The sequence below is a fragment of the Gallus gallus genome, chromosome 2, assembly GCF_016699485.2.
Source record: "Gallus gallus isolate bGalGal1 chromosome 2, bGalGal1.mat.broiler.GRCg7b, whole genome shotgun sequence".
NCBI classification, from domain to species: domain Eukaryota; kingdom Metazoa; phylum Chordata; class Aves; order Galliformes; family Phasianidae; genus Gallus; species Gallus gallus.
Genome location: NC_052533.1, coordinates 115,990,800 through 116,013,217, shown reverse-complemented (window position 1 = coordinate 116,013,217; position 22,418 = coordinate 115,990,800). Strand labels below are relative to the sequence as shown.

Below are 22,418 nucleotides of genomic sequence, written 5' to 3'. Positions count from 1 at the left end.
CACCTGCGATTGGTGTCAGCGGGTGGGAGAAAGTTGATTGAAATGCAGAGGGCAGGAGGTGAGCAGATAAGGACAAGCAGTTTGGGGAAGGGCCCCAGGGGAGCTAGCAAAGGAACTGAGAGAGGGGAAAAGGCAGGGGAGGCTCTGGGGTCCTGGACAGGGGATGTCAAGCAAGAAACTAGACAATCAGTGGAGAAAGGGGAAAGAAGGTGACTGACAAGGCAAGGGGGTGGGAGAAACTGATTTGCTGAGTGGACTGGGAAAGGAGATTGCTAATGGCAAGTGGTGGGAACAGGACGTGTCTGTCAGGATTGACTAGACGCCAGGCGGGGAAGGAGGGTGGAATGACTTGTTGACAGATTGGCTGGGGGACAAGGCTCAGAGCAGTGCTCAGGAGGCAATGCATGGCCTGCAGGCCTGAGCATGTGCGTAGAGGGGAGGGAGAAGCACAGAGGAATTAAATGTTTGGACAGTGGGAGTACACAACAATGCCTGGAAAGGTCTCCTGAGTCTCACTGGTGTCTTCAATAGCACTGGAACCACCTCACCATGTATGCGAACAAACCCCACTCTGCTTAGTTACTCAGCAAAAACACAGCAGAGTTTTGCAGAGAGGATCTAAGAACTCCATCCTCACCAACGTGGATGTTAGCATCACACCTCCTGCTAGAGGTCTATCTTCTTTTTCAACAGAGAAAAATTAACCTTTCAAAAAGTGATATGTTATGATACACTTCTGTCATTTGGCCACATGAACAGGACAGATGGATTAGTTGCACACAGTGTTCTACCCAGATTTTTTGAAAGGAAGAACTTGAATGTGTAGCCTCACTGAAAATCTTTTACTGTATGGTTTTCTGCACAAGATTTAGTAGCACAGAGTTCTGTTTTAAGCATGAGTAGGCAAACATGCTGTAGCTTTTGGTGAAGTCCTGAAACCAAAAAATGTCTCACTTCAAATGTATTCATAAATAGAATAAAAAAATCTTGCTCATTATCCTCTTCAGCCTTTTCTCTCATCCATATTTCACTTTTTGAGGACTATTTGAATATATTTGGCATATTTCACTTTTACTTGAACATTTCTCAACTTGTCTGAAAGTGTAATTTTATTCTGAGGTGTATAAGTGTATTTTAAATTTTTTAAATTATTAACAATTTAAATGACGTTTGATGCTCCCCAGCCTCTTTTATACCAATTAAGGAAGAACCTAAAGCATGGGATTCTCTCTCCCTTTCTTTATTTTCACTTTAGAAATAAAAAAAAAATCAACAAGACTCATTCCTTGTATACTCATTCCCACCTGTGTATACCATTCTGACACCCACTCTGTTTTGCAGTGGTGTATGAGGCAGGATACAAATTAGGTCACTGGAATGATGCAGATTAAAAATAGTGTATGCTGGCAATCAATTGTACTGTAAGGCCGAAAACAGGAAACACACATGCTTTGCCTCCAGAGGAAATGTATCATCTATCTACACCTTCAAAAGGCATAATTTCTGCACTTTTTTCAAAGATTAACTTGTCCAGTGTGTCAAAGTGGAATGATGTACAGTTTAAATACTCCTTCTTCAAACTGCTTAGCCTTCAATCTCATCACCTCAGCATTTTATTAGCTGTTTGACCGTTACACTAAGAAAGGTACCCATAATTGACAGATGTCAACTGACATACAACAGACGCTGATGTGAACTGTTGAAAATATTAACTAGATGTCAAGTAAAGGACCATTTCTGTTCATCACAATGCAGTATTCTGTGACCAGTGTCAAAAGATGTCAGCAACACCTTGTTGTCCAGCCACTTTTTGAGTTTTGAGTTTTACAAACATGAGCATTTAGAAATTAGTATTCATGTTGCTTAACTTTGATATTTTGTCATTTCTCTCTTACAAGAGGCTGAGAATGCCGTCAGGACATTTGCATGCATGAACCCTAAATCTTACGCTGATCAGTTGATCCTTTTGAGCAAACATTAAAAAATTGGGAAATTTGTCCTCATAAAGAAAATTAAACAAATTAGTAAGCAAATAATTGCCTAATTTGGTGATCTTTGGTCCTTCAAGTGGAATCTTGTAAGAGAGCCTGATCCTGAGTTTGGCCTGTTGAGGCAGTCAGTGATTGCAGAACCAGGGCAGACTCCTGCTCTGCCCTGCATGACTACACTGGCTATGAAGGACTAAGAGGAGAGAGGGTTAGAAGGTAATCATTGTCTAAAGTAACACTTAGCAGAGAGGGTTCTGAATGCATATGTATGTTAGATCAGGAGGGAAAATTTAAAAGTATATTTCTCTTCCAATATTCAAAGGGACAAAACTTCAGCTGATAAAAATCAGCTGATAAAATCCTACGGCATACAAAGGATTGACACACTTCGTAGCAATAAAATGATTGTTACATTTATGTCTCCCAGATATTGGCTGTGCTGCTATCATGGCTTACTCTCCTAAAATACTAAAATAATGCTTGGTTACAGCTACACTGAGTTAGAGAACATTCATCTTTGCTTACTGGAAGATGCTAAGGTTCAGGCAGTGCACTCCTTGAGTCTCCCCTTATTTTTGTGTTAGTAAGTGTATGATAGTGTGTTCTGACAGTGCTCAAGGGCACATCTGCAAGGCATCTGAGAATGTACTGTAGGGATGGGAAAAACAGAGTAAAAGATAAAAAAAGATTAAAAAGATTTAAAAAAATAAAAGACTTCAATAGTAGGGAGCATTGGAAGGACTGCAAATAACCACCGCTGGAAAGGCCTACACAAAACTCCTAACTCCTGCATCTAATATTCTTGCAAATAAAATTTCTGAATCTAAATAGCTGATGGAATGTTTCCTGACCTTAAAACTACAAGATGAAGAACAAGATGAAAGAAAACATGTCAAGTTTTTCTGACAATTTCCATGAAATTTGAAAGTAATTACAGTGACCCTCTTTCCTCCTCTATATGAACAGCTGAAGTCTATCTAATAATAACAAATGTTTCATCTATGAAGTTCTCCAGAGTTGCTTTGTTTTCTCTTTCTACCTATTTTGTGTATCTTCCCCTTCTATCCTCCCCTTCAATTTTCTATTGTTAGTTGGCATTCCACAAGTTCTAGTTTAATTTCACTGATTTTGTGGACTTTCAAAGTCAAAAAACTGTGCAGCTGACTCATTTCTGCTTTAGCATAAAGCTTGTGACTAAGGAAAATGATAAACATTGCAACATCATTAATTGTTTTCAGATTTTTTTAATGATAATTAGAAACAAAAGTAATTTTGGTTTGGCAGTGATGTTTCTGAATATTGTCTGCCCTCTTTCCACACAGTACTATTCCTGCCTGTGATTTAGCACTGATGTTTTAAACAAAGGATGTTCCCAGGAAATGTAACATCATCTCCATTCGGTCACTTCAGAGTAGAACAGAAGTAGAACAGTAGAACAGAAAAAGGAAAGAAAAAATATCTGTTTTTTGTCAGGTTTTCCCAGTGGGCTCTAATTATGACTGCAGTTTATTACAGCACATTTCAGACCTCTCTTTAAATGGACTGCTGTGCTTACTTGGAGTCGTCACGGCTTTAGCAGGACTCTCCTCATAAGCAGCCTGCCCTTGTGTGATCAATTGCAGCATAGAGGGTTTAGTTAAGGCTGAGGCAGGTTTAGACAGCAAATGCTTTATAGATGTTGGAAACTATCTGGTGTGAACAGAAGTAAGAACATTATATAAACAATCTGCCACCCCCTTATTTCCACTGGCTTATATAATTATTTGACCTTGTGCAAAAAGTGAAGCTAAATCCTCATCATTTCAAACAGAGAACCAGATTCAAGGTATAGCACGTTGTCTCAACTGCTGTATTGCACTGGGGTTCTCCAAACTCGTTCCTTTTAAGGTTGGCCACCAAACAGTGAGTGGTATTTGGCCATTCACTTTCTCTTCCTCTGTCTCAGTTGCTCCCTGAGGTGGATACTGATTTACTGATTTACCTGCAGTGTCTGCAGCATCAGCACAGAGTTGCGACGAGCCCATGTGTCATGTAGTCACTCTTTCTCCCTAGCTACCTCTTTCCTACTCCCAATTATTTTTGACTCCCAGGTATTCTTGAATCATTACAGTTTTATTAAACCTTCTAGCTGTGAAATGTAAATTATTAGTTGGTTAGTGGACTTTTGATGACTCTTTAATGAGGCAACACTCTCCTTGAAAAATATATCATAAGTTCAGCTGTTAATTAAGCTGCCACTTCAAAAAATAGTTGTGAGGTAATTGGAAGGTGGGCTCATCTTACAAGGAGTAAATTAATAAGTTCTTCAGGGCCATATTACTACAGGGTCAAACAACATACTTTGGTCAGAAGCAGATTTTCATTAATGTATTTCCATTTGCTTCCATGGTCTTTTTCTCTGTCCTGCCCTTTGTTAAAACTCAACTGCCCTGCTTGTTCTAGGACTTGTGTTCCCTCGGTCTGTCTCTGGAAAGGTTTTTTTTGCCTGTCTTTTTTTTTTTTGTTTGTTTGTTTGTTTTGGGTTTTTTTTTTTTTTTTTTTTTTTACCACTTTGTTCCTTTCCATTTAATAGAACCAAACTTGCATTTAACAGACATCTCCACATGCCTTCATAATACACAGTGGCACATATTTACCCAAGCAGATCATTTAGCCCCAGAAGGGCAGAGGTCTAGTGACAGCAAACTGGACAGCTGTCCAGTTTATGCAGGAGGCATTCAATTCTGCAAGGGTTAGATGACAAGTCAATAAGATACTGAACTTCTTAAAGAGCAAGAAATGTAGATTCCACGTGAAGGGGACACTAAGCAGGAAGGCTCTAGGGTCATTTCAGCACCTTTTCTAGCAATGACTGTCAATTTGCTCTCCCCTCACTTTTTCTCCTCAAAAGCCTTGGTGCAGACCCTTACTCAGGTTTAGCAGTGCTGCACTCTGACAGCAAGTCCACAGAAATCAGCTCTGTAGAGACTGGAGTATTATTCAGTGCATGTGTTGGGCTCAGAGAAGATAAATATTTGTTTGTTTTAGCTTTTTAAACAGGATGCAGAAGCTCTCCAGAACTACAGAGACAGAAAGAAAGAGTGAGTTGTCTGTGCAGTGAAGAAATGATGGCAAACAGGCAGATAAATGTGAGGCGCTGAATCTAGCAGCATTAAGAGAATTAGGACAAGCAGACAGTGTGGAGACATTAGCCTGCTATATGTTTTGAAAGCAATCTGTTCTTGTGCCTAAACCACTGATAGAGACAAATTTCTTCCCTACCAACTACATTGTAAAGAACACAGTTGGCATTGAGATCTCTGTCTACGTGGTCCCGTAAAGGAGAGTCTCTGTAGTCAAACGATACTTCTGGACAAATTGCACCCTGATGACCTCGCAACCTTCCTGTACCTTGGGAAGGGGAAGTCAGGCTGGAGCCTGATGTGTCTGCAGATTGAATCTTAGGTGATAGGTGATGCATAAATGAATCGGGTTTTACATCGAGCTGAAGCACAGACGAAGGGAATAAGAAGAGTTCTTTGTAGACAGGACAGGGATCTTCTGACTACAGAAACCACGAGGAATTTACAAGAAAACTATCAAATCTTATTGGCGCACAGCAGAACAATCCTTCTTAAAGGCATGTTTCTATTCATTCTCAGAAAATGCAAATGAAGTATCGCCCCATGGCAAAGTTTAAATTATAGCATTCACCTTGTTTCACTCCCATGACAGGCACTTTGCTCCTGTGAGGTCTTTGGCACCAGTCCCTCGTCTGGCCTTGACACCTTCCCCCAGAACTGTTAGCAGCTGTCCACAAGCAGGCCATAACACTGACCATAATCATGGCTGGAACTGCCAGTTCAGACCCACAATGCCATGAAAGTGCACCTCTTTCTCACTAGGTGTAACTGCCTAACAGCATATTTCCCACCTGGGACATCTGAGCATGAAAATATGCTGCTCCAGTACAAAAAAGTATCTTGACATGACTGTTAGCTGCCAATCTGTACAAGTAGGTCATGCTACCCTCCCTCCCCACAACACTAAACCCCTCTCTATAAACCCAATTCTGAACAATAGCTACTTCATTTTAGATGGTGATTCAAGACCCCTCATTCAACATCCATCACCATCACTTGAACATAGAGCTAGTGTTTGCCTCTTACCTGTTCGATACCCAGTGTTATTCAGATACACGGCGAAAGTGCGTGGCTCATGAGTGGCCTGCCAGGAGGGAGAAGAGCAGTTTTCATTGTTGGTGTATATGTTGTGGTTGTGCACATACTTTCCAGTCAGCATGGAGGAACGCGATGGGCAGCACATTGGGGTGGTTACGAAGGCATTGATGAAGGATGCTCCTCCATTCTCCATAATCCGTCTGGTTTTGTTCATCACTTGTAAGGACCCTGCAATAAGTGGAACTGATTATCACTTTGCTTCTAAAAGCAGCTAGAACATACTGGATGCTATTTTGTCATTAAAAGCAGAGTATCAGCGATGACCTTTCTTTCAGACATCAGTCTCTACTACTCCATAACTTAGGTAATTTTAGAAGAAAAGATAAAATCTTTTTTTATATCAGTGAAAAATATTTTTTAGGATTCCAGAAAGATTGAGTTTGGCTTTTTTTTCCCTCGGGCTTCAAAACAAAGCTGAAGTGCAAACTAATCTAGAAATATAGCATTAGAACTTTAGAACTATATCAAATTTATAGGTCAACAGTTCTTCAAACACTGCTTTAGGAAAACAGTATTTTATACAGACTGCATCAATGTGCCAGTAAAATATGTAAAATTCAGAGGCTGCTAATGAATCTATTGCAATTCCTTCTCTTTTATCAGATAATCAGAGAGAGAGAAGAGGACAGAAAGAGGGAAGGAGAAAGGGAAGGAATGATTAGGTGGTTGGGAAGGGAAAGAGAATTTGGTAGAGATCTTCCTAAGGGGAAGTTTCTCTCGACTCAGGATCAGCATGGCTGGCTCCAAAACTAACACGCTGTGCTCAAAATCAGATTTTGGAGATGAATATGTATGCAAAAATTATTAGCAAAATTCAGCACCTTTCTCAAGAAACTCTTGCATTCTCAACACACTTTTGCATTGATCTAATTTAAAGATTTTTTGGGGTCATTTGAAACATCTTAAGAGAAAAACAAGGTGAGACAGGCAGGGCTTGCATGCTTCTGACTGCAAAAAGACTGAACAGTTCCTGATAGAGTCTGTCAGTACTTGCTGACAGCTGTCAAACTTTGCTCTTTTTGTTATCCAAAAGAGCAGAGATTGAAGGGTGAGTGTGAGCTGTGGGTATGTCAGTATGAAGCCAGGAAATGTCTGTGAATTTTAATACACAATTTTGGCTGTAAAAAGACATTTCTGGAATTCTACTTTCTTTTTTTTTTTTCCTTTGGTTTTACAATTCATTTTTCATAATTGACAGCAGTCAGCTTAAATGTAAAATTAAAATTAAAAGCATTGATTCCACAGATAGAATGAGAGTTTTTCTTGATGGTTGTGCTTGGATCACTTAAAAAAAACAACAGTTTTAAAACCGTGAAAGAAATATCTCTAAAAACACAAAACTACCAAGGAAGTTCATCCTTAGATGTAAGCAGTAAAATCGTATGTAGGTTAGCTATTAGCTAACGATCAGCATGCTCTGTTTTGCTTTTGGGCTGAAGAGTCAGTGCTGAGTGTGAAATCTTTTGCATCACAATTGTTTCATTAAAAAAAAAAAAGAGGAAGAGGCAGTTAGTTAGTTCTTGGAATGGTTTATGGTTCTCGAGGGATGTGGTTAGTGGGCATGGTGGTGATGGATTGATGGTTGGACTAGATGATGTTAGCGGTCTTTTCCAACCTTAAAAGATTGTATGATTCCATGATTCTGTAATTTCCTGGTGCAGTAGCAATACCTGTGTCTTTAGGAATACATTCAGCACCCTGAGCAGAGATACCCAAAGATCCATTTTAGATTCTTCCTCTTTCAGAGTCTTTCTTTTCCAAACAGAGAGCATTAGCATTTGTGCTGTCTTGAACTCAGTACAGATAAAAACCATGTGTTTAGAGATACAGAGAACTAAGAGAGTGACTGAGAGCTCCCTGAGCACAAAGGATCTTCCATTTGTATGAGCAGGAGCGTTTCACTGAGTTGTTAAGTAAAAATCAAATGAGAAATGTTTCTCATTCTACATGTCTTTATTTTGGACACACGGTTGGCTTTTCCTTTTCCCCCTCTTTTTTTTTTTTTTTTTTTTTTTTTTTAACATAGCTCGCTCGTTTTTGAAGTGTCAGTTTATGACAGAGCTCAGCTGCAAAGTGCTTGTAGGTGTTCGGATGGGAGTGCACTGCCGTGCTACTCTAATGCACAGTAACAGCAGCAGGGCCGCTGTGCACTTTCATGCCTCTCTGCATTGGAGATGAATAGTTGTTGGAGTGCTTCCTCATTCCCCTGCTTGGTCAGCCCTCTTCTCTTGCAAACCTGCTGTTTACGAGTAAGCTTTTCCTCCAGGTATGCACTTACTGACACTGATAATAGATTTAGCCCCTCTGGAAATTCTGGAACAGGCACTTCAAAGCAGGTGAGACTTCCTCATTTGGAAAACAAAACATAAGCAGGAGATAAAACTTGTTCATATAAGTTATAATCCTTTGCTGTCTGTAGCTCTCCTCACAGCTTGTGCTCTCTACCATCTGGCCCACAGTCTTCAGGGCACACACATTCAGGCGCTGTCTGACAGCAGGATGCTCACACTCTACATGACCAAGTGGGAAGCACCTGAAGGGAACCAGATAACTGGGAACAGCCATTTTGGACACAGAAATGAGCAAGTTTTGTCAAATACAGAATTCAGTGTCGCCTCTCCAACTATTTTCCTCATATGTTGAGAAATATGTGGTAACCAGGGTTTCATAAAGAGTCATAAAGTTGCTATGGATTTTCACCCACATGTATCACAGGTGGACATCTCTACAGTGGGACAGCCAAAACCATCTTGTCTTAATTTGTTTGAAAGCAAGGCAACTGGAAGGTGATGGGCTCTTGAAAATCTCAGAATGTATGTTCGTTTTTTCAGCTTACATTTTTTAGCGCTTTGAAATTTCTAGTGAAGATGGAAAGGAAATCAGGCAAATTATGCCTCATATGATGTGGTCAGCTGTGATCCCTTCACCAACAGCTGAATGTAAAGGATGTGTTTATATGTATATATACAGATAGAAATCCATCCATTTATATGTATGTATATACAGGTAGAAATCCATTTATTTGGATTTTGTTGGGTGGCACGATAGGCTGTAAACAAGTGGGCAGAGGTACTTGTCTTATTTTAGCTCTTTGGGATTTTCACTCCACTTTTTTAAGCTTTTTCATGCTTCTCCAATATCTGAAAGGGTTCTGGGTTAGTAATACTGGAATTACCAAAGTATTCATTAGTTTTGACTCCTTTTTGACATTACACAAGAAACTATTCACAGTGAGGATTTTGTGAATTACTGTGGAGTCATGGCTTGAGGGACTGATATGTAGAAGTACATAGGAGAAAGAAGTGATGGAGAAACTTGAGGACTGAGGAAGTGATTAAAGACTGAGCATAAAGTTGGAAATACCTATGCTCATTTCTGAAAGGAGTATAGACCTGACCTCTGTGGAAGCTGGGGCCACTGTCTTGAGGAGCAGCAATACGTTGTCTCCAGGGGTGTGGTGGCTTCTGGCTTCTGTGGAACCCGGTGCTTTGTCTTGAGCCAAATATGAGTTTGCCTGAGTGTCAGGCAGTTCTGCCTTTACCTACAGAATCCTGGTGGGGGCTAGAAAGTACGCATAGGTCCAATTTGACCAATCAGTTCCCACCCCTGGGACCAAAGTTTTTGCTGATTTTCCTCAAGAGCTGTGGACAGGCTGCTTCATACTGGTTAAGCCACTATCTACAAGCTGATCAGTAATACCCTTCCTCTGTACTATGTTCCTCCCAGCATGTATAAGAACTGACTGGAGTTGTAGAGCAATTTGGGGGTTTTATCTGATAAGTTGTATGAGACAGCAGCTCTGCTGAACTTTGTATTCAGAATGCAGAACTCAGGGGGACAGTACAGATCGATATGACAGCCTGCTTTGAGCACTAACTAAATGCAAGCTCTCAGGTTCCTGAAAATTTTACTTTGGATAATTCCCCTGTATATCATTTGCACTCAGGCAGCTGAATATTTTGGTTCAATGCTTACACATGATCTGGGGACAAATCTTTCCTGATTGAAGTCTGTAGTGCACCTTATACGCTTTTATGTTCAAGCATTCATTTAGAACAGCTTTTATAAATGTTCATGCTGGGAATATAAGAGCAAATAATCCATATCGAGAGACTTTCAGTCTTGTGAGTTTTGGATAATCGGGCCCTAAGCTTTATTCTGTTTGTGGCATACAGTGTTACTTCCCATTGACCTCCGGGAAACTTGGGATTTTTTCTCAGGAATCACAAAAGGGCAAGGGGATAATTCACACATGGAAAACAGTATGGCTTTGTTTTTCAAATAAGCAGAATGATTTATTAGTAGAAGTGCAAATAATGCAGTACAGTAAGTCTTGGGGCTGAATCCTGTTTCCTGTGAAATGATCTATGAAAAGGGGAAACCTGTGTCTTCATTCAATGCAGTGGGAATGCATGTATGTCCAGGCTATTGCTCAACTGCTTGTTAATAAGAGCCAGAGCCTCTGTGAGCATCCAGTGCGGCTTTCAAAGAGAGGAGCTCCACAAAATGAACAAAGTGGCTTGCCACATCCTTCCTGCTCTTTCACCACTTGCAAACCCTCTCACAAGACTGAAGACAGCTCTTCGGTAACACTGTTCAGAGATGTGTGTCTGCTGACCTACCTTCCCCAGCGCCCTGGAGAACGCAGGCTCTTTCTGACCACAAAAAGGAAGACGTGACTTGACCCTTTTAGTGAAATTTTCAGAACAACTCTATCCAGAAGAAATGCATTCCTATTGTAATAGCTGTATTTTAGGCCAAAAATAGAGCCAGGAACAGCCATTCATTATGCAGCACGGCTAAACAGAGCAGACGTTTGAAAGAGCGAGAAATGAAATAGATAAGATGTACTCAGATCTCAGGGCCTGCTTGTGGAGCTGTGGGGGATAGGGATAGCTGCTGCGTGAAAGGATTAACCCTCAGTCACAAAATACAATTTATTAATTGTATTCTCACAATCCAAAAAGACTGTGTAAGTTATTATTATATAATGACAAATACAAAAATGCTAATAAGTCATGAGCTTCGGGGTATTTTTTAGATCTAGGCCACCTTTTGTCTATGGGTTTCTAGCTGAATGTATGTGATCTTAGAAAAAATGAATTATTTTGTTACAAGTTTTATGAGAGAAGCATTTCGATTTTTCAATCTATATGGCATTTTGTTTAAAAATCCACCTTTTATTAAAAGCATGTCTTTCATTATTAAAACACTAAGAATGCAAGATTTCATTTCATATTGATTTGCATTTTTTCACCTTTTTGATCCTACCTTCCACCCCCAAAACTAAAATATTTGCTTGGGGGTAACCTAAAATAATCCTCTTTCACTCCTTAATTTTTCACTTTGGGCAGTGAATGAAAAATCAGTTATATGCATAACCATCATAATGTCTTTCTAACTTACTTAATGGAAAACATTCAAAGGTCTCCTGGAACATCATCCAAGTGTTTTAACATTTTCCACCCTAAGAATAAATATGTGAAAAAGCACTCCTGGCTGAAATATCCAGGTTGTGCTCACATATTTGGTAAACTGGTGAAAGCAAAACTATCTTACTGTTATATACGGACCATAGTTTTAAAACAGATCAACTTCAAATACTGTAATAATTCACATAAGAAATAATCTTATGTACTTTTACAGCTGATTTTGACAAGCATAAAGTCTACAATTAAACCTTATAAATACTATTGAATAATATTTGTTAACTCATTTTCCAAATCCGTCCCACAGTCTGCTATTGTTTCAGGACCACTGCCTTCTCTGAGTTTAAAGTACTCGCCTGGCAGAAATTACTGAAAGGCATGTGAGGAAATGAAGTAGCAAATAAGATTTTTTTCTCACCTAGCTCCACATCTTGGTCATCTGTGAGCACAAGGATGATATTTGGTCTGATATTTTTTCGCTCCTGCTGCACACGGCCTCTGAACCTCAGGGACTTGAGAGTGGAAGAATGACTTGTCAGCAGTTCAGAACTGAGCACTGCCAAGAGGAGTGCAAACCAAGAGGTCTTCATAGTAGTTCCAGTACTTCAATGAAAAAAAAAAACAATCCAGAAGTGCCTGAACTCTAGTTTTCAAGACCTGCAAGGAGGAAAAGAAATTCTGTTCAAGCAATAATTAAACTTCCAGTCACACAGTGAGATGATACTCAGGGAAGTCAAACCTGACACATACTGTCTGACATGACTATAAGCCATATTGTTGAATGGGAGCTTTGATCTATCATTTTCTAAGAATAAACTCGGTCCTTCTGCAACTACACTTTCTCAAATAATTTTTGCTTGAAGTCACGCCAGTGCCTGCATTTTGTACAGGCATGACTCCTGGTATATTCCTCACTGTGCTCCTTCTCCTACATCCCATGCTTCTTTTTATGCAGCATGTTCCGTACAATCAGTACCTGGGCGCAGTACAAAATTGCTGGAATGCAGACGTGTTCAGAACATCTGTAGGAGGAGCCCTGCAAGAAGGAGAAAGCAGAAGGTCTGTCAGTCAAAGACCTCAGCGCTGTGCCTGTGCTTCAAAGTCTCCAGAACTGTTCAGTACAGCTTCTTCCTCTGTCCTGAAATAGAAGAGTAAAAAAAACCATGTGCATTCCCCTCGGCTCACCTGCTTAATTTAATACCATACATACCCATGCAGCGATTATATGGCACCTTGGCTGCTAGAGATCAAGGACATACGCATCGTGTCATCAAACACAGGTGCTTTTGCAACATTTATAGGCAGCCTGAGATTCTGCAAATAAGAGTTAATTCCAGCTTATGGCACCTGGCAAGCAATAAAGCTATTTTAGCTTAACTCACCTGCACGAGCGGCTAAACCCTTACAAAGCAGAGAGGAGAGCAAGGCTGTCATTTGCAGTCTGCATTGGATCGCAACATGAAAAGTCATCTTCCCACTGACAAGAAAGCTCATATTAAGTGACAGTCCAGATGATCTTACCCAGCATTGTGAAGGAGCGTAACTGTCCTTCAATCAATCACCGGTGGACCCGTGTGCCTCATCTATAATGCACGGTACCCCTGGCACAGCCTTGTCCTTGATACTCCGTTTCCAGACTCGGCTGGGTGCGTTATTGGAGCCCCCTCTCCATGCCTGTCAGTCACACAGCCTTGCTTTTGTAAGACCCAATGCAAGCACACAGGCTTGCCTTCGCTGCAGCAGATTTAAACCTGCGGCTGAGAATGACTGATTGGCCTGGGGAGGAATGGGCAGCCACTCACACTTGAACATTTTTTGCATTACTGAGCGAAGCACTGCGAAACCATCCTGTTACACAGTCGAGGGGAGGGAATTTCTGGGGGCAAAAGGGAAGGGGAGGGAAAGAAACTATGGAGTCAAGCCTGCTCCCTCCAGGGTACTGACCTGCCACATATATAATTTCGGGGCTACAGATGAAGCATGGTGACATCAGTCAGTAAAAAAACCCACACCATCACCCAAGTCCAAGAACATTCAAGACATCTGCTTATGGGGAAAGCTGCATGGGAACTGGGGTGGACATGATATAATTAGACTGGAGCACCATTCAAAAGATCTGTGCTCCCAAGCTGAGTTGTGTATTTAGACAAAAAACAGTAACAACAAACACACAATTAAGTGCAAAGAGCATAACAAAAGCAATGCAGAAAAAAAAAGATAGAAAAGAAGTCCCATCACTCACCTAAAAATACGTTAATAGGAAGGTGCTATAAAGTTCAGGGAAGAAGCCATAGGACAGGGAAGGGAAGGGATTTAGGTACTGGACTGCTAGAAAAAGGATTGTGTTCTTGTTTTCACATACACCTTTTATTTTAAGCTTCACAAGCTAAACAGTTTCATGCTTCTCACTCTGGCAGGCTGTAATTACACCAGAAGAGTGTGAATGTCTTTAAAAGGAAAATCCAAGTGTCTGTTGCAGAGAGATCCTGTCTTTCATTGTCTCTGCCCCACCAAACACTGCAGCTTCTCATGAGCACTGTAGCACTGCAAAGCTAATAACGGGGCTGGGCATTGAAAATTAAATGCCATTTTTTAATTACACAACACTCAGGTAAGCAGACTAGAAATCTGTCATTAGTCCAGACTGACTATTAAAAATGCTTCAGTTTTCCCGTATTTCATTCTAAGCTGAGCACGAAAGCCAACAAAAGCACTGAAGAACAAGATTACTGAAGAAGTAAGCATTCTTCTGACAGACACCAGACACTACACGCTCTTGGTGCAAAGGAGAAATAAGATTTCTCTATGTCTGATCTTTAAATAGCAAAACTTTGACTCACCTCACAAAGAGTGAAAGGATATGTGAAGTGAGACTCAGTGTTTAGTTTCTTACATCAGTTGTACTGTACAGCAAACTTTTTCAGACAATGTTGACCCAGAAAGTGCAGTCATCCTGACTGCACTGAGCAAACATTGGCACCAATGTGTTTGAATAATCCCCCACAGGATGAAACTGCAAGTTCCTGACAATTACACCTTAGTGCTAATAAAATTTTGACTAATGCAAATTAACTTTGACAAGCATTATTCATTTTACCCTCTTTGGGATGTGCTGGTTTTTAAAAGAAATCATTTAACTTTAGATTTTTCGAGCAAGCCAGGGCTACCTTAAACAATTCTTTTATGGGAAAAAGAGCATGAAGGGTTTCTGTTCCAACTATCTAATTTTTTCTCCTTGATGGATAAAGGAAATGATAAAGACCGATCTATATGTATCAAATTAGTTAACCAAGTTTCATTGAACTGTTCCTGCACAAGAGCGCAGTAATGCCACCTTTTGTCGCTCATAACAATTTCATTTTTACATAAGACAAATCTTTATTCGGAAATATTCTTTGAGAACTGTAAGGGGGCACTCTTACAGTCTGATTCCCAGTTCTAGAAGGAAATGAAGTAAAGAAAACTGTCAAAATTCAGCCATGACAGGGAAGATAAGGCTGCAGTATTTGTGTTGGATACTGTCTGTAGGGATACAAGTATCCCTACAGACACTGTAATTTGCCTTGGGAAATAGACAAAAATAAGAGAAATTATAAAAGAGACCTTTTCAAATTCAAACACGGATGTAAACGTAACAAATATTGTGTAGTGTTCAGAAATCAAGACTGTAATAAGAAATGTTTTCCTCGAGCAGAATTTACAAATATTGATTGTAACTTCCATACATATGCTATGTGATAAATTTAAGTTACATTTTTCCAAAAGATTGTACCTTTGACAACTGAAACATTGTCAGCAAATAAATGAAACCAGAGCAGCAGGAAATCCAGAGAGACTATTTTTCCTCATCTGGATGTAATTTTTATTTTACAGTTATTCTTCCCCCCTTCCTCCCCCCCAGAGCACAAATTCATAGTTTGTACTCACCTTTCATGGGATAAAAACTGAAAACTTGGTTCTTTAGTTGGTTCTATGTTGCTAGTATTATAACAAGCAGTTCAAGGACTCGTTGGCATGGAGAATTAATTACCCGTGAAACTTGAATTACGTTGGCAAAGAAGGGCCACTTTTTGTCAGTGGAATAAAAACTAGGAGGACTTTATTTCTAGGTCTCTTCAGTGACCAGTAGGAAAAGTGAAAGATAGAATAATATCTTTTGAAACTATCTGTAGATTTTATATTCATTTTAGTCAAGAAGTGTTTAAGGCTTTTTTGTATTTAATTTGGAACACAACGACTGACAGTCTGTTTTGAAAAAAGATCATTTTTGCTTTGAAAATCCACATTGTTTTGACATGGGCATTTTTTACTGTGCTCACCCAAAATGCCATTTAGTGTTTGGCCAATAAACATCTGTCCAAGATCATGTATTTTTTTTTTATTAAACAAAGTTACTGAATATCCTTAAGCGTATTTCTCCATTTAAGCTTTAAAGATGTGTGGACTTCATTATGTTTCATACATTTCAAATGTGGCCTCCACATATCCTTGTATTGAGAATCTGCCTTACATGAACAGATTTCTTTCTTGTTTATAAATCTGAAAGCAAATGTGGGGATAATGAGTATTGGCTTCTGGACATATAGCTGTTCCCAAGACCATGAGATACGCAGTGCTCCAGACCAGTAATGCACAACCAAGTGGTAACAAAGGACTGACAACTTTATCTTCTTTACACCACACTAGACCCACTGGTGTTTTCTTACAGCTGTGAAGAGGACAGCACTTGATCCAAAGTCACAGTTAAAGGCTAACAAACAAAAATGGATCTGCTCTGGACAAGGAAAGACATATTAATAATAAGACTAACATAGACTGTGGATTGTGGAGCTGAGAACCAGAATTCAAGTTTCAGTTCCCCTGATGTTAGTAATATATATGCCCAGAAAATTATGAATGTGAGGTATAACGGTGATCCCAAATGAAGGCACTCCTACTGTGATGACAATTTCATAGTTAAGTGCTTTGTTCTTCATTACTATCCAGTATCCCATTGATTATTACACTGTACTTAAGTTTCCCCAATTCCACAAATTGTCTTTGTTGTATATAACTAAGATGTATTCCATATATAAGTGTTTTGATACTTAGGAGATTTTTTGAGATTTGCAGACAAGCATTAGAAACTTGGATGAATATTATCAAAAACGTGGGAAAAAGCAAAATATCTTATCATTGCACATGATGAATTGTCTTTAATTGTCTTATGCCTTTTATGTAAAAGACTATTTTGGATAATTTCTACTTACAGGTTTTTTTTTTTTTTTTGTATAAATAAATGGATAAAAATCTTCAAACACACAAAACACTGAACATCAATCATGACAAGTGTATGATCATTCTTTCCTGATCCCAAGCAGAAGAGTACTATCATCATATGTATTTTAAGTATGATCAGTTGACTTGACAGTTTTATCTTTAATGAAGATTTTTGACAGGAATATGTCCCTAGAGTTCTCTGTTTCCTTAAAACCAGAGTTTCAACAAGAAAAGTAGAAGAGCAAATCACAACAAAAAGAATTCTGAATATCTAGAAAAAGCAGAGAAAGGAAGGGTGCATGTGATATACCGTAAGCTTGGTGCCACCCTCCTGCTGCTGCCAGATGGGGGACCACCAAGATGATCGGAGGGCTGGAGCACATCTCCTGTGAAGAAAGGCTGAGGGAGTTAGGCTTCTTATGCTTGGAGAAGAGAAGGCTCAGTGAGACTTTACTGTGGCCTTCCAGTACTTGAGGGGAACTTAAAAGCAGAAGGGGGATCAAATTCTTATACAGTCTGATTGTGACAGGACAAGGGGGAATGTCTTAAAAGTAAAAGAGATGAAATTTAGGTTACATGTTGGGAAAAAATTACTTACTCAGAGGGTAGTGAGGCGCTAGCACAGCTGCCCAGAGAAGCTGTTGGTGCCCCATCTTTTAGGCATTGAGGGCCAGATTGGATGGGGCCCTGGACAGCCTGATCCAGTGGTCAGCAGCCCTGCCCATGGCAGGGGGGCTGGAGCTTGATGATCTTTATTTAAGGTTCCTTCCAACATAAGCCATTCTGTGATATGATATTGACAGTGTTTTATAATTTCCAATGTGATTTTGGTGGTTAGCCACATTGGTGGGCACCTGGTCCAGTGCATTTGAAAAACTGGTGAGACTGCCCATAGGGCCAGACATCCTCATCATATGCATCATGTTAAATGGAGGTGGCTTCACCCACCAATGTCCTCACAAAGGTCGGGATCAGTGGTTTATTCCTATCACTTTCAGTTCTTTGCTTTAAACTCAGACATGTCCATCCAGAAATCCTGCTGCACTCAAGAACTTTTTGCCTATGTGGGAACTTCAAGGTGAAAGGGAGTGAAGTGGGTTTTCTCAACCACATATGTCCAGCTTCTCAGAAACTTAGATGCTTATGTCAAAGGGCGGATGGACTTCTCAGACTCTCACATAGTCTGAATCATAACAGGTGGGCAGTTAGTTAACAACAAAATTCAACAAAACCCAACAAAACCACAAAATTAGTAATTTCATGATGATTGTACAGATAGATTGAAATTACATAATAAAAGTTCAGGGAAGTGACACATTCATCCGCACCAAAGCAACCTAGCAGTTCGTAAATCTCTTTTAAAATCATATGGCCTGGATGACTAGAGGGTTGTAATGCTCCACAACAACAATAAGGCTAACAACTCTCAATTACACCAATACAGTGAAGTCCTTACACGGAAAAAGCTGTTGACAGATGACTGTTTTGAGTTTAGTAACGTTAATGCTTTTCTCACATCTTACACTTCTATCTTCTATTTAAAAGGAAAATACTGCAATCTCAGGCTACCGGGCACAAAAGCGTAAATCTGCAGGCCAGTTTCCTGTGGGAATATCAAGCTTGCAGCCATGGGAAACACAGTTATGTACAGCAGAAGTTAGGAAAAAAACAATATCTACCATCGCTTATTAAAGGTTAATCCTCTAATCTTAGTCGTAAAGTATAGGATTTACAGTGAACACAAAGAATGCAGTTCCTCTCTGGGTCTAATCTAATCATTATCTATTGGATTTCCAACATGCTTTATTAATCAATCAGTTATCTGCTCAACTTCCAAATGTAATCTCTGTGTTGTAATGATGTATCTTTAGTGCCTCAGGCTAAATTAATTGAAAGTAACTATACTTTAAAATAATTGCAAGCAGGGAGAATCATAACCTTATATTATTGTTAAGCTTTTGCACTGTAATTTCGCAAACACAGATAGGAAAGGAAAAAGCCTGCAGTGACTTGAAAGTCTAATGCACACTTTCTAACCTACTTTTATAACTTTGTACAGGTTAAGGGATATTCTTAGTAGGTAAAAGTTTCCAGCACTTCATATGTCAAACAGCAAACTCCAATAACATTTTAAAAATACATAACTGTAGAAGAAATTAACTGTCTTTGAGAAAAGGAAAATATGTCTTTTATTTTAATGCTGTTAATATGGTTAAAAAAACATTAAAGCAAATAAAAATATTTTTATATTAACCTCAAATCTGTGAACAAGTTTAAAAAGAAAATTCTCACATACTTCTTGGCAAAAAAAAAGAATGTCTCCTGTTAATTTACAAGCTTCTAATAGTATACAGTTTCTCAAATCTATTTCTCACCATCTGATTTACTTTGTTTTAGAATTTCATATTTCAACACAACCAAGAAGTGCACTTGTCATACAAAAGAGGCTGGTATAATTGAGCCAGATGACGTGCCCCACAAGTAAAATCAGCCATTCATGAAAGCTGGTCACCAGAGGCCATTTCAAACAATGCACATTTCAAAGTAATCTAAAGTAATCCCTTTTCTCTACTGATTTGGTTTCCAGGCAGTCCTAAGCACATGTGTGCAGCAAACAGGAGGCTTATTAAAACCTGATGTTATATTGGAAGTTATAATGCCATTGCCTTGTGATTGAATTCCGTGTCTGTGAGCCTTCAAAGAGATGGAAAAAAAAATCAATTAAATTTATATGCTTATTAAACATGAGTGTCATGATACGTGCAGTTTATTAGCACTTGCTAAATAATTAAGATCAAGAAAGATAATTAGATGTGCACTAGGCTCCAAACAGGCTTCTGATATCAGGTTTTCTTAACCTTTAAAGAAAGTGGCTTTCCAGCTACCAGGCAGTATAATTGCTAAAAGACTCCAAGTATATTTCAACTATAAAGGGTAACCTTTGTGTATGAAGGAATTTAAGGTAATTTTAAAATTCCTTTTAAAAACCACATCTCTTTGCTATATCCCCGCTCAACTCAACAGTGTGGGTCATTATGAAAACATGCTGTACAATAACATACTGACGATTCAGTGATCCAGTAAGTAGTCTTGCACTGGGAGATCATATCACAGAGGTGAACAACAGCAACACAGTTTGCACGTTTCTTTAAGTTCCCTTTTAAGTCCACAGGACTTAGAAACCATGTGAGAGAACAGCTTTTCCTGCCTTATTCAGATAGACTACTCTTGAAATTCAAGAAAGATGCTTCTTAGGCACATTTATGTCTCCTCAAAGATGTGCAACACTCTTTGAAAAAGGGATTTTTTGCTTTTTTATTTGGTGAACAGTTTGTTTTCCTAAATAAATGGACATGATTAACCTGAATATGAATATGTCACCTTTATCACAGAGTATCTATGGATCCACTTACGTACAAGAAGACAGAGAACATGGCAATTTCTTATCATAATGTACACAGCTCCACTACCATATGGGCAAGTTAACGTAGGCTGTGCTCTAACCACAGTAAGGACTGAAGCATGAAGAAATGGCAGTGCGAAGCTACGTAAGCTATTTATTTAAACAGATAGCAGCACCTGTACTCCTAAAAAAGAATCTCAGATGTACTTTTACTGATAACACAGATAGCTGGGCCTTTCACAGACACCATGGCGATTTAGGTAGCTGCCATCCACTGGATACTCAGGAAAATTGGGCTTTTCCTGTAGCTGCTTTTGAAAAACTTACTCTATTATACTACACAACAGAAAGCAAACTTGTTTGTGGCATCAGTACTTTGTGTACTTACAGTCACTACAAGAGTGCTATATGCACATATATACACTACTGCATATGGTATCTGCTGAGTTTCTCTTTCAATTTCAGCTCTGGTGACAAATTTTCATATATTCTAGTATTTTGGATTAGTCCCACTATATTCAAACTGAATTTAATTGGAATACTAAGATAGACTCAATGGGTCTGCATCAAACTTATTTTTATTCACTTTTGTGATCAGGAGACCCCGGTGTTCTCCAAGCTGCACTCCCTGTGGAGTGCAAAGTATAGCACCAGTCCAGGAACGTGGGGTCTTTTGTCAGCTTATCCCTGTAGGCCTTCCAATCCCTTTTGACTGCTGTCACCTCCCTGTTCCACTGTCCCCACTCCAGTACACACCTGGGTGTGCTTTACAGGCATTCCCAGAGGGACTTGTGACTGATCCACTGCTAGGAAGACCAGAAGGTTATCTTCATGTAGTAGCTTCACTCCAATATTAGGAGCACTTCAGGAGCTGTGCTCTACCAGGTGAAAAAATTGTCACAGGAATGACAGCAATGATGAGCGAGGAAACAACTGATGGATTTCAGAGTCAAGGTTTTCAAAGCAGCACCCAAGTCCTTACTTAGATTCCGATACACATGTTCTGCTGTGCCAAATAAATAAGTCTACTTAGTTAAACAGGACTGCTCACCTTATTAAATCAACCTCTTGTGAATTCTTCAGTAAACCCCTGGCATGGGGATTCTTTAAGGTCTTTGGTGAATATTTCAAAATAAGCTAACCACTCCTGGTACTTGAGAAAAGACCAAACAGAAGTGTCTAAATACTAAATTCCATCTGAAAATTAGTATCTCTGTAAAAAAAAAAGGCTTGAAATAAGAGCTACACTTTCCTGCTCAAGGACAGAATACGCTATATACAGCTTATCTGCCCATGGAATACCAATTCACTCAGCCTGCATTCTGGATATCTGTTCTCAAAGAGTTGTTTGAAAATAATCTTCAGCCTGAGATCTAAGAGACTCAAAAATGACTTGCTGAAATTATTCTGCGAATAACTTTATCTCAGAAAATATTTTGAAAAGGTAGCACATATAAATGTGCTTTCATTTTCTAAGCGAAAATGCCTGCGGAAAGACTTTCTTCATCTTTCAAGTGCGCATACAGGTACTTTCAGATTCACAGTCTTGGATTTGGTAGATGAGAGCAGTTTTAAAGCATGGAAGCTGATGATAATATATTCAAGCACACATATTTTTATATCCAATGCTCTTCTTATTAAGAAAAGTTATTTTTTAGCAGTAAAGAGACATGATTTTATATAATCTTTATAGAAGATATACATCTTTCTTATAGACAGTAAATTGCAAGCCTGCTCATGAGCCAAGATTCTACTAAGATGCCTGACACAGCACAGACGGAATTATTTTCTCCAGCAGTGGTAGAGTGGGCAGACAACCTTATGTTCCAGCACCTGACTGTGCATTATGCAGAGCGAGGGAAGACCGGAATGGAAATTCATAATAGTTAGGTTGAAAGCTTCTGAATACTATGGGATGGATCAAGAATGGAAAGGACCAGGATATATCAGAAATTACTCTCAGTGATGAAGAGGAGATAGAAAGGCAAGAACAGAAAGACAGTGCTTTCCTACATTTTGTCTAGGAAGGAATTTCTGAAGCATCCCAGTTTACACTGATTGTTGAAAACTATCAATGCTTGCTTCACTGGACTTCTTTTTTTTCCTAAATGTAAATGAG

The 22,418-nt window shown here is 39.2% G+C and overlaps 1 protein-coding gene across 7 annotated transcripts in view; it reads right to left on the bottom strand.

Annotated features, from left to right (window-relative positions):
• The window catches only part of SULF1 (sulfatase 1), a 126,229-nt gene that overhangs the window by 53,828 nt on the left and 49,983 nt on the right, over positions 1-22,418 (bottom strand). For 4 of the 7 annotated variants that reach the window (XM_040691315.2, XM_015282902.4, XM_040691297.2 and 1 more), the window contains exons 5-7: positions 12,614-12,673; positions 12,056-12,294; positions 6,137-6,376 (exon numbers count right to left, since the gene is read on the bottom strand). In XM_040691315.2, coding sequence (XP_040547249.1) covers positions 6,137-6,376; positions 12,056-12,227 — 412 coding nt within the window. In that variant the 5' untranslated portion in view covers positions 12,228-12,294; positions 12,614-12,673. Of the gene's footprint in view, positions 1-6,136; positions 6,377-12,055; positions 12,295-12,613; positions 12,776-22,418 lie in introns of all 7 variants that reach the window. The other 3 variants (XM_046928489.1, XM_040691332.2, XM_040691306.2) reach the window with 1 other exon arrangement.